This window comes from Montipora foliosa, chromosome 4 (genome assembly GCF_036669935.1).
Source record: "Montipora foliosa isolate CH-2021 chromosome 4, ASM3666993v2, whole genome shotgun sequence".
In the NCBI taxonomy this organism is placed as follows: Eukaryota; Metazoa; Cnidaria; class Anthozoa; order Scleractinia; family Acroporidae; genus Montipora; species Montipora foliosa.
The window spans coordinates 23,955,599-23,968,098 of record NC_090872.1 but is presented as its reverse complement, the minus strand read 5'-3'; the positions used below and the strand labels follow the sequence as shown (position 1 = coordinate 23,968,098).

The 12,500-nt window shown below is 40.6% G+C and overlaps 2 protein-coding genes across 4 annotated transcripts in view; both read right to left on the bottom strand.

The window, feature by feature from the left end:
• Positions 1-565, bottom strand: part of LOC138000373 (histamine H2 receptor-like) — a 30,010-nt gene extending 29,445 nt beyond the window's left edge. Inside the window, exon 1 of one of the 2 annotated variants that reach the window (XM_068846732.1) lies at positions 509-565. The gene's annotated coding sequence lies outside the window, so the exon portion shown is untranslated. The remainder of the gene's footprint in view (positions 1-508) is intronic. The other variant, XM_068846718.1, reaches the window with a different exon arrangement.
• A 5,893-nt stretch (positions 566-6,458) lies between these two features.
• LOC137999115 (acidic mammalian chitinase-like) lies at positions 6,459-11,702 on the bottom strand. Of its 2 annotated transcripts, XM_068844954.1 has the most exons (6): positions 11,572-11,702; positions 10,307-10,506; positions 9,727-9,914; positions 9,039-9,411; positions 8,244-8,605; positions 6,459-6,788 (listed from the first exon to the last, which is right to left on the bottom strand). In XM_068844954.1, the coding sequence occupies exons 2-6, from the start codon at positions 10,502-10,504 to the stop codon at positions 6,551-6,553; spliced, it is 1,359 nt and encodes a 452-aa protein (XP_068701055.1). In that variant the 5' UTR covers positions 10,505-10,506; positions 11,572-11,702; the 3' UTR covers positions 6,459-6,550. The 2 variants fall into 2 exon arrangements, with proteins under 2 accessions (XP_068701055.1, XP_068701056.1); XM_068844955.1 differs by lacking the exon at positions 11,572-11,702 and having other exon boundaries at positions 9,727-9,820; positions 10,307-10,384.
• Between the last annotated feature and the right edge of the window lie 798 nt (positions 11,703-12,500).

Below are 12,500 nucleotides of genomic sequence, written 5' to 3'. Positions count from 1 at the left end.
GCAGCGAGTGCACGATACTCCAGGCTTGCTTTGGTCGACATTTTGGTACATATCTTCTAGTTCAACAACTTGAAATTAAACAAATCACTCCTTTTTCTCCAGAGTCCGCCAAGCCTCTATGTCTCACTTAATCGCAAAGTGCGCATTATCCGTGATTATCTTAATTTTTAAAAATTTAGTTGACTCCAAGTTAGAAGTCAGAGTTATGGCACACAAATTAATATATGGTATTTTTAAATGATGACCTTTTCCGCGGTCACGGACGGCACTACGATTTTTAGCCCAGAGTTCTAAAAACCAAGGCTGTCTGACAGGTCGGAATAAAATTCTACCTTAAATTCGCTAAATAAGGGCGATTTTCTTATGAAAGCTTTGTATTTTCTATACCTTGACTTTTCAGATCCTGAACTGGCTTTATGACTGATCAAACTTCCGTTTACCGGGGGCCCATTGAAAAATATGAATCGTTTGAGATGCAAAAATGTTCGTGGATTACTTTTAGGAATACCTGTGATTCCGGGGGTCAAGAAATACTTGTTGAAGAGGATCTGACTTTGGAAAACTTCCGACCGTCAAAATTGCGGGTAAACATTCATCAAAAAGCTAAAAAGGAAGAACATGGGAGACAAAACAAATTTTCCATGAGGAGCTTAACTTGGGTCAGGAATGTGGGTCCCCGCTGTTTAGGTAAAAAAAAGTACCAAAATCTCAGTGGGAGTTGTAACAATACTCACACTAAAAAGGCAGCGCGAGAGAGGGAGAGAGAGGTGTTAATCTCGACACATTTGTTGGGCCGACTTCGTCATAAAGTTTTAATGACGACAAATAACTCAAATTACTTTAAATTAATTTTGAGTGATGTGTCAAAATAGTCCAGAGGCACAGTAAATCAATCTGAAATATTTTCTAAAACACGGTTTACAACGGCCAGCATCATGCAATAGAAAAATGGAAAATTATTTCTTTATTCTCTTTATTTCAAATTAATTTAAACACAGGCAAATTATATCTTAACCTTCAGGCTACCGAGATGCAACTTATTTTTCCCGGCATACACTTTTCTCAACAGCAACGGTGAATTGGTTATTTTCTGATTTTAAAGCAATCCATTTTTAAGTTTTATACCCATGGAACTCGATAACTGAGGAATAAAACTCAACAACTATTACACCTTCGAACATCTGCTTCCCTAATTCTCCGGTTAAACATGAAACGTTAGTGATGTATTGGTGTATTTGTTAATATTTAAACACAGGCAAATTATTTCTTAACTGTCAGGCTACCGAGATGCAACTTGTTTTGCCCAGCATACACTTTTCTCAACAGCAACGGTGAATTGGGTCTTTTCTGATTTTAAAGCAATCCATTTTTAAGTTTTATACTTATGGAACTCGATAACTGAGGAATAAAACTCAACAGCTATTACACCTTCGAACATAATTCTCCGGTTAAACATGAAACGTTAGTGATGTATTGGTGTATTGCTACCGAGATATAACTTGTTTGCCTGCCATACAATTTTCTCAACAGCAACGATGAATTGGTTCTTTTCTGATTTTAAAGCAAACCATTTTTAAATTTTATACTTATGGAACTCGATAACTGAGGAAGTGGGAAATTTAGAATGCCCAATTGTAGCTGTGTAAAATTTCATTCCGGGCTAATTGATTTCCCAGCATGTCACAGGGAGGCACATTCAATAATAGTCACAGACTTATCAATTTCCTGCTATCATGATATCCTGTTAAACATGAAACGTTAGTGATGTATTGGTATATTTGTTAATTTAAACACAGGCAAATTATTTCGTCAGTTAACTTTCAGGCTACCGAGATATAACTTGTTTTGCCTGGCATACACTTTTCTCAACAGCAACGGTAAATTGGTTCTTTTCTGATTTTAAAGCAATCCATTTTTAAGTTTATAACTCGATAACTGAGGAATAAAACTTAACAGCTATTACACCTTCGAACATCTGCTTCCCTAATTCTCCGGTTAAACATGAAACGTTAGTGATGTATTGGTGTATTTGTTAATTTAAACACAGGCAAATTATTTCTTAACTTTCAGGCTACCGAGATATAACTTGTTTTGCCTGGCATACACTTTTCTCAACAGCAACGGTAAATTGGTTCTTTTCTGATTTTAAAGCAATCCATTTTTAAGTTTATAACTCGATAACTGAGGAATAAAACTTAACAGCTATTACACCTTCGAACATCTGCTTCCCTAATTCTCCGGTTAAACATGAAACGTTAGTGATGTATTGGTGTATTTGTTAATTTAAACACAGGCAAATTATTTCTTAACTTTCAGGCTACCGAGATATAACTTGTTTTGCCTGGCATACACTTTTCTCAACAGCAACGGTGAATTGGTTCTTTTCTGATTTTAAAGCAATCCATTTTTAAGTTATATACCCATGGAACTCGATAACTGAGAAATAAAACTCAACAGCTATTACACCTTCGAACATAATTCTCCGGTTAAACATGAAACGTTAGTGATGTATTGGTGTATTGCTACCGAGATATAACTTGTTTGCCTGCCATACAATTTTCTCAACAGCAACGATGAATTGGTTCTTTTCTGATTTTAAAGCAAACCATTTTAAAATTTTATACTTATGGAACTCGATAACTGAGGAAGTGGGAAATTTAGAATGCCCAATTGTAGCTGTGTAAAATTTCATTCCGGGCTAATTGATTTCCCAGCATGTCACAGGGAGGCACATTCAATGTTAATCACAGACTTATCAATTTCCTGCTATCATGATATCCTGATATCATGAAATTGAACCTAACAGCAATTATTTTACCTCAACGTTTGAGCGTGAGCCTGTATACCGGGAAGGCTTCCAGCGCCGAATTCCCCGACGTCAATATTGTTTACTGCCTCCATAACTCGTTTGAAAACATGAATACAGAAATCCATGACATTCAGACGAAGACTGCTCAATTAATCCCCCCACAGAGGCCAACCAAAGTTATTCCGTAAGCTTCGTCCACGTTTTTACCAGGATTTCGGACGGCGAGTCTAATCTGCAGGTCGCAGGTCGCAGGTCGCAGGTCACAGGTTGCAGGTCATTGTTTCACCAATACAGAAAGTATCCTAAACATTCTTAAAAGCTAACCTTGGGTCTAGTTAGGCCTAAACAAAAGTTTTTATGCCTAAGGTTAGCTTTTAAGAATGTTTAGGATACTTTCTGTGTTGGTGAAACAATGACTGCAACCTGTGACCTGCGATCTGCGATCTGCTGGATCTGCAGAGTAGACCCGCCGAATTTCGGAACGTGATCACCATTTTCCCGTAAAAAATTACCCACTTGAAGGCGACAAATCTCTTTTCGAAAGAGCTGAAAAAACTTTCCTTCCACAAATTGGCTAACATTTTACCCTGGATGCCAGAGGTCTTCTCGCTCACCAGCGGCGAGGAGCGTCGAAGTAGTGCTGGTCGGCGAGAGACGACGGCGACCTGTACCATTTTTCCCCGGGTGAGAGCGTTAATCCATAAATCCTAGAGAACGAAAAATGGTTCCGTGTCCCAGCACTAACCGCCACTGTCGATACGCGCAAACGAACTGAAATAGATTTGTGTTCCCCACAAAATTCATCTCGCCCCTAAATATGGTCATTCAATAAAAAATTAACTACTTTTTTCTGCTTAACGTAAGTTCACAGTACAATCTGATCGATCCTGAATGCTTTAACACTTTTCTGAATACGAAACACCTTTTGTGTTATGTTTTTAGCCTTTGTTGATGGATATCTACACCGTCAGGAGACGTCCAGCCGAGAATTCCTGAGTCGGCTTAAGCTCCTAAAGTGACTGCATGTGGTGCAAAGATCATAAGATTTTGGGCCAGGACGCAGCTTATGCAAAGTCCCACTGGATTGGATCAGAAACAATTAAGCCCGCTTATTGTAAACGTTCTATACCGATCAAATGAAAGTACTACGTGGTATCTCTGGAAATTTCAGTCAGCTATGTATAATTGACAAAACGAAGTTGCTAAACGCTCAAAAGCTACCATGTTTGTCTTCGTATCCCTAGATATACAGCTGGAAGTACAAGGATCGATTGAGTGGAAGTAGTTCACATGGTGCTTGGTCTCTTAATACTATAGCATTACAATTCAATCTTCCCTCTATCGACTAAGAAAATCTTACCTCTGGCAAGCGCCAACTATAACATTTTGCACCTGAACCTTACAGAGGCCTTCCAAGGGTTCTTGGCGACAAGTGACATCGCTCCAAAATTGCAAAAAAGTAGCGACAATCTTGTTCCAGAACATTGACAACTGACAGAACCTGACGGGGAAAAAGTGACAATTGGCGACAGCGACAATACATTTTTAACTTCGACAAAGCGACATCTTTTCACTTTGTTATTTCGACAACGACATGACCGACCAGGCCAGCATGACTCTAAATCTTCAGCCTGCAAAGCAGGCGTATTTTTGTTTTGGTATTAAAGAATTATTGGCCGACGTCTTAGCAAGATTAACAGAGGCCTGGGGCCAGTCAAAAAAATTGCACTCAGTGAGAGGAGGACAGTATGTGCTTTGAAAATGGCGGCCCATTACGAACTTTAGATCTTGAACAAGCGTCCGCCTGCAAAACAACGCCTGCTCTGCAGGCTGCTAAATCTTCTCTTCTGTTGGTGTTGCTACATGTATATTTCTTGTGCAAATTAAGATATACATGTATTAAACAAACCATCATTCAACACTACGCACTTGTTATGCAGTGAGCGTCTCATGTCTCTTATTACCTTTTGTGGTGCAAAGGTCGACACGTAGTCATGTCAGTCACAATTCTCTGTAATTCGGTGACTTTTAGCGGGTCTGTACGGCTTTTCTGGCGCTTTTTGTTAACCGCGTGGAGTACGTGAAATGGAAAAACATTTTTAAAAAAACCGCACAGCAGTCACAGCATTCTCAAGAAAAGCAAAAGGAAGGACAAAAAGGGCCACAAGGGGAAAGAAAGGAAAGGTAAGTTGTCTGAAGCTGTTTACCAGTAATTACTGACTAATAATTACTGAGAGAGTTTTGACGGTCTTCCTTGTATTTAAGCTTAAGCAGTGTCTAGCAATGACAGCGATTAATAATTAATAATGCGAGGACTTAATTGTTGCTTGATTAAAACGAATTTCGATGACCGTATAAACACCTCCGTGGTTCGTTTCCTTTTATATGATATTACATCATTTATTACAGGACGCAAAAATTAAGCACGTTTAGCAAACATTTGAATTCTAGCGAAAAAGCAACAGCGGCAATTGTATTGCAGCGAAAAAACGATAGCGACATTTGTCTCTAGCCAAATAGGCGACACGTGGGCTGGAAAATGAGCGACAAAGCGACATCAGAATCCCCCTTGGAAGCCCTTGAGCAGAACATAGTAAATGTATCCCGCAAGGATCAATCTTCTAATGCTGGGGTCTTTCTTTCACTTACGATGTATTCAAACGTGAACAAAGAATCGTCGCTGGGGATTAAAAACACGAAAACGATCAGGAGTGAATTAGATAAGAGTGTTGATCTATGATCACTTTGCGGCCTTGCAGCAGCACAGTCACAAATGGATTTATTTTTAGATACACTTTGCGCGCGAAACAAACAAAGGGCCGCCAACTTTAACCAATCAGAAGAAGCCATGTCACGCGTGACTGCTTCTGTCATGTTTTTTTTTTTTTTTTCAGGGATATGACAACTGATTTTCGCGGTAACGGGTATTCTTAAAGTGCTATTGCAATCAAAAAACAATTCTTCTTTTTCTTTGGATTTCAAAACTATGTTAACTTAACAATAAGTGACCCAAGTTTTAAGTTTTGATTTTATTTTAACTGGAATTTTGTTATTTATTAATCCGCCATTACTAACTTTAAAATCTTGAGAGAGCTATTTAAGAATGCAATGCGTGTGTACGCGGTTGAATTAATATGCAGCACAGGAGTTTCGGGCTTTCAGACTTTTTGCATACATAATAAGTTGCGTTTACACCCTGAAATTTTAAGCTAGTGAGTAAATGACGTCACTTTTAAGGTAAGGTAAGGTAACTTTATTTAAAGTCGCGAACGTAGGGAGAGGTTGCCAAATCTCCCGAACCAATGGCTCATGTTAAAAACGCACGACTATTTACAATACCAGATCCAACCTTCTGAGGTCCAATCGGTCAGTTTTGAACGTGAGTAATGGAGGACGGTGAAATCCAAACTTTACACTCAAAATAAACAGCCTTTGGATAAAAATCAAAGCTCAAAATTTTACCAGTCAGGTGTTAAGCGAACGCGCTTTCGAACTCTAAAGAAAAAAAGAAAATAATTTTTTGATCACGGTAGCACTTTAAAAAAATAGACTCATTTGTGACCGTGCTTGGGAGCCCACCCAAGCCATAACAACACTCTTATCTTGCTCATTCTTGAAATAACACAAATTCAGAAGTATCGTGGCCATAACTGTTTTTATTTGATAACGATTCACACGTTGGAGCTACAACTTATGACGTGCCTCTTCATGTTGCTGAATCACGTTTGAAGCTGTCCTTTCTTAATTACATCTGCACATGTTCGGTGGACAATGACCCATTTTACAGTTTTCAGCACACCACTGGTCCATTCCTGCGACCTCTTGCCAAGAACCAATAGCCTGACAATTTCCAGAAGGAGGCGAAGATGTTATCGGAGGGGATGAACTAGTACTTGGTGGGAGTGGAGGCTCGGGTGTTGACATGCCGGAATCTGTACCAGCCCCCAAGGCGTTCTTGACTGCATTTATCAGGGGATAACTGAAGGGAAAATGTAATTCAGTTTGGTATTATAGGTGATACATTTAGGTGGCAGAAGGGTCTGAGAAGGGTAGGTGTAGCCCAGAGATAAAGGCACTGTTTTACATCATGCTCCGAATGATGCTACTGACAAGTTGAAATCCCTCTTTGACACACTTTTCCCCAAAAAAGTCAAAAGTTCTTATTTAACTCTCTTAAATTCCTTGATTAATTAATTGATTAGTGTCACTTTAAGCCACTTATGTCTAGAAATGCACATAATTAAATGGACGCCCAATTTTGACATCCGACAAGCGGCTGGTTTCCTTGTGAGCTCCCTATGCTTCAGGGCTAGAACTACAACAATACAATACATACTTGATTGGCCACTTTCCCCTAGGGGCTTTTCAGGGCCAACGGAACACAATCACGACAGAACAGAACATTCAACAACAACAACTGTTAAGAATCCCAACTGGCCGGAGGCAAGCTAGTTGGCTCTTTAAAAGTGCAGCTGAGAAGTGAACCGGGGTCTACCAGGAACAAATTCAACGAGTGGTCAGAACGTGTCTTGAATCCGAGATCCCGGGATCTCAAGGCAAGCGCCCTAAACACAGGTCGGGCCACCCTAATTCAAAATTGGACTAGATCGTCCCTTTAGAATCATACTTGAGCTCCGTTTGAAACAGAGTTCAAACAGTTATAACAGCGGCGACGCACAAAAAATCTATAGTCATAAGGCCTGAGCAAACCGCTTCAACATTTGTTTCAACATTCGTTCGATTTTGTTGAACGATGCTAAACGGTATTGACACCCTGCTGGCAGAGCCTTTTTTTTTTTTTTTGCTTGCTTGATTTTGGTGTTCTCGAGAAAGACTCTGCATGATTCGAGTAAGGATAAAAGATAAAGTCTCCAACCCAAGCCTAATATGCCAGATCTCACGCCATCTTGGTTTTTCACTGTACAGCGGGCTCAATTATAACCATCGGTTTTATAACTAAAAGGATGCTCGCGCCGGAAAAAACCGGTTTGACAAGAGAAACCAAGATTGACTACTCTGGAAGTTCGGGCTGCGGCGGCTTCAAAGAGTTGACGCGATTCAGGCAGAGCCTCCTTTTCTCCTCCTCAATAAAGAAAAGAAAAAGACAAAAGGAGGCTCTGCTCGCAGGGTGCGATGTTGACTGCTGGGGTGGGAAAATTAAGGACCTTGAGCAACGACGACTTTAAAAACTCCCTATGATGAAACAGTACTAGTGGGCAAACGGATCGGCGCAGGGAGCAAGTGGCGAAAAAAAGAGGAAGTCTTTGTGTTTGATATGATGTCTAAGATTTTGGCAAATTAAACATGGTGGAATGACTTACTCCAAAGCAACTAAGAGGAATAGTGATTGAGGTAAAACCAGGTGCACGGAACCAATAAAAATAAAATAATTCGATTTTTTTTTTGTCAGCAACACGTCTACTTAGCTGGCTACCTTCCTTGACCGCAGAAAGTTCCCTTGAAGTCGTCCAAATCGAGAGCCCAGAACATAGCACCCAGTAAATTGTTCTCCTTGATGACCGAGTTAACTTTCTGTTTCAAACTGTCTTCATCATCATATCCCACCCACTGGTCACCTTTGTATCCGTACGGGGCTTTCACTGCGTTATGCTGTACCACTGTCAGTCCCATTTTACATATCTCGTAGTATGACAGAAACCCCGATTCTTTCGTGTACATCCCAGGGTCGGCTTGTCCTCTGGCCGGAGCTCCCAGTCCGTGGTTATTAAGGTCTTTGAGTTTGAATGCTCTTCCATATGTAGCAAGGCCTAAAACAATCTTCTGACACGGCATACCCTGTGCAAAAGGAGATAGTTGGGAGTTTAAGAAACGAAACAACCGCGCAACGACAACCCCCCCCCCCCCCCACCCCCAAATACTAATAATACGGAGTTTAAGAACTACGACACGTCGGTAACGAAAACGTCATTTAAAATTGCAAGGTCAGATTTATTAATCTTTTCGTCATTATGTTGGTTTGCCTAACTTTTAGAAACTAGCGCAACTTTCCAGGAACTAAATTAGGAGTTGCGGTGTTGAAGCTACGACAGAAAATTCAAATTCGCTGCCTTGTGTTCACGCTCTTCGTAAAACTTGAGAATTGGTCATTTCACTAGCCAGCTTGAAAATGTTGAAGCTCCACCGAACTCGGTGACTAATAGAAGACTTTTAGTACTTTCTTGGTGCGAAGTGAAGAGGGTATGATAGTTTTTTCTAATAAATAAATTACCTCATCCCTCCAATACCGGACCGAATTCAAAACCGTTCGATTGTCCCCAGGGGAGCCCATAAGTGCAGTGTGGTGTCCAGTCACCGGATCCCAGCTTCCACGAAGATCATACGTCATAAGGTTGATAAAATCGAGAATTCCCGCCAATTGACTGACTTCGTAAGCCTTTTCAATTGTTGATTGGCCAGCTGCCACGGCTGCTGTCAGCAAGAGACGCGGTTTCCCGCTCCGCGCTGCTTCCTTCTTGAAAGCTGTCAATAATTCTTGGCAAAGGACAGTGAAAAGACTTTTATCTCCTGGAGGAGAGTTTCCGCGATTTCCTGGGTACTCCCAGTCAAGGTCAAGTCCATCAAACTTGTACTGTTTCAAGAAACTAAACGAAGAGTCTTATGATATCTACTGGCCAGACTACAAACAAGTTGTATATAGTCCGTCACCCAAACTTTTTACCCTAACCCCAAACCCTAACGAATACTAACTTTAAATTCTAACCTTAGCCCCTTAAACCAAAGAGGTAAAAATATTATTCCAGTTTAAGTCTTTTTCCTCAGTGAATATTATCAACAAATAACGAGCAAATATACTTTCCAAAGGCGAGATCCAAGCCAGAATAAGAGAGATTCATGCGTCTTATCTTCTCGAAACCGTGATGCTAAGTCAGTTGCTATGTAAACTGAAACCTGCTTACCTGATGACAGACTCAATAAAAGCTTTTCTGTTTGCCGCAGTGCTAACCATACGAGAAAACGGACTGACGTCCCCGCTCTCGTGGTTCCATCCACCTACAGCCAAAAGTGTCTTTAATGCAGGATTCTGTTTTTTCAGATCATTAAACTTAACATACATCTCGTCATCATTCCACTCAAACATAGAGATCTGGAATAAATGGAGGAACCAAGAAAAGCTGATTTAAGACGGCTTGTTCAAAACAAGATAGACCGACGAAGTGTGCGCCCTCAGCTTCCAGGGAAATCAGCAATATTTAGCCAGATCGCGCGGCTATGAAACCCACTTCACAAAAGCGAAGATATTATCCCGCGGAATTCTGAAAGAGGTGTTTTGATCATGTTTTCCTCTTGAATTATAACTATTGGTCATAACTCAAACTGGGAGTTTCGAAACCCTCCCAGGCATCGTCACTAGTTTTAGAAACAGTTTTGCTATTTGATCAGTATGAGGCCGTTATTTCTAGCAAAGTTCAATTCACGGCAATAAAGGGAACAGTTTATCGTTCAGTAACGAATAAATTGCTTTAGAGTTATGTTTACCTTGTTCTGTGAATCGATTTTGGCAAAGGAGTATATGAGATGAGTGCAGAGGAAAGGATCGATATCCTTTGGGATGAACTTGACAACCTTGGGTCGATACTGTGCCCAGTTGGTGTAATAACAAACCCTGTGGTAAGCATCGCAGTTGATCAATACAACTGTCATCACGGCTAAAAATACAGCTGAGGCTTGCCGCATGTCTGCAATGGGAAAATCAGATATTTTTTAAACCAACCACTTCGTTTGTTTCCGAAAGTGGCCTGAGTTTGTATCTATTCAGTCACCCCTGCTCCGAGAGTTGTTCTCCGATTTCTTCGGTTTCTCTCCCTCACAAGAAATCAACATTTACTGTAGCTTATAATTCTTGTGCATGCATGAGGGCCGTATAGGAGGATATACTAAGTTGTAAAGACGCATAATTCCTTAGTTGAAGAAAGTGTTCTTCGCTTTCTTCTTCTTCTTCCTCTTCTTCTTCTTCTTCTTCTTCTTCTTCTTCTTCTTCTTCTTCTTCTTCTTCTTCTTCGTTTTGCTCTTCTCTCCTTTCCGTATGATGGAAAGCGTTTCGATGTTGTAGTGTAGTGAAGACACAGGGCTATAGATCTGGGGCCGGTTGCTCGAAACCTGGTTAGCGCTAACCGTTGGTTGAGAGGTATCAGAACCTATAGGTCAGTTTCCATGGTATTTAACGCCGGTTACAGCTAACCAGGTTTCTAGTAACCGGCCCCTGGCCTCGCCATGTTGTTCAAAAGGTGGATAACCGGCTAGCGCTATCCACCGGATAAACACGAGCCAAATTAACTGAGTTATCCAGTGGATAGCGATATCCACCCCTAGAACAACTGGAGCCTGGAGGCAGTCCGAATTCGAGTACCGGCAAGTAAATAGCACAGTGTGTTCTTTGTTCCCTTACTGTGTTGTAATGTCGAGACGGAACGGATAAGTGTGTAAGATGATACGAAACAGTAAGAAGATGTGACGAGATGCATAAAGAAAGAGCTTGAGGGAAGGAATAGGCCAGTTTCAATACTTTTTGGGGGTTGATAGCTGCTTTAACCTAGGTAGAGTAGATATTCAACCTAGGTAAATTTCACCTGCAGGAAAAAACCGACATCAGCCTAAGCCCGGATTTGACCGACAACATATGTATTTTTTTTTCCAAATTTGGCAAAATTTCGTCGAGGTTCTAAACTTTTGATGAAATAGTCTGAACTAAAACGTCCTTCATGTTATAAGTTAAGAAAAAGGAGAGGAGAATAAAAAAATACCTCCTTTGAGTTGATAAACCTGGCGGCTTGTGGGTAATAATTAAATTAGCTTCAGTGTTGCGGCTTCCAAGATTTCGTTTGGTTCAACCTGCACAGAAAAACGTTTGCAGGTTGTTACACACAGATGCAAGTACACGAACTGAATCAAGAATGAAAAGAGACAAACACGTCAGTCTGTTCCCTGACATCTGTTTTAGAACTAACATATCGCATCTTTTGTTGTCCAAGGCGGGCACTGAGCTGGCTGGAAAAAACATTCCTGCTTTTTCTCAATATCCAGGACAAATCGTTCACTGGACTTAAAATGCTATCGGTCACGCTGAAGAAATAATTTCTTTAGATGAATCATTTTCGAAATAGCGTATTATTCAATTCCCTCTTCTTGTAAATGCTCTTATTTCATTGTGAAGCGGGTAATACCGCTTGTTCAGCTTTAACATTCACTTGTCAAGGATTGAAGTCAGAACTTGGGACAGTTTTTTCGGCCGGTATCAATTCAATTGGGTCGAATTCATTTGGATTCAACGATCATCAATACTGAATAAAAAAAGTTAGATTAAAGCGAGTATTGAAGAGTTTGATTCCATTTTTCCTTTCCGACTGACGCGGCCTGTCGAGATTCTCGTCCCCAGTCTCCGGGGTCTTCGCCACGAACGCCTGTAATAATGAGCCCCCTTTTGGCGACCATACGGCGACGAAAACCGTTTGCATTTTTAGACTCTGGCCCGAGTAATTAAGGTTTTCCAATGATGGCATCAGCTATGCGTCTGCCTTTTCATAGGTCATAGGTGAGAAACAATCAAAATACGGACATCAATGAGCTTATTAAATAAATATGAATCGAGCGTTCTCCAAATGCTCTTACAAAGAGTGGAAACTACGGACGGTTCTACAACCCAACGCACGATTTACGTTTCACCCCGCCATTG

Bases quoted from the DNA above. Each gene is read 5' to 3' on its own strand.
- LOC137999115 (XM_068844954.1), bottom strand. From the start codon at position 10,504: ATGCGGCAAGCCTCAGCTGTATTTTTAGCCGTGATGACAGTTGTATTG. The intron at 9,412-9,726 runs GTAAGCAGGTTT...CTCTTCGTTTAG, and splicing joins TTTATTGAGTCTGTCATCAG to TTTCTTGAAACAGTACAAGT. The intron at 8,606-9,038 runs GTAATTTATTTA...CCTTTTGCACAG, and splicing joins TCCGGTATTGGAGGGATGAG to GGTATGCCGTGTCAGAAGAT.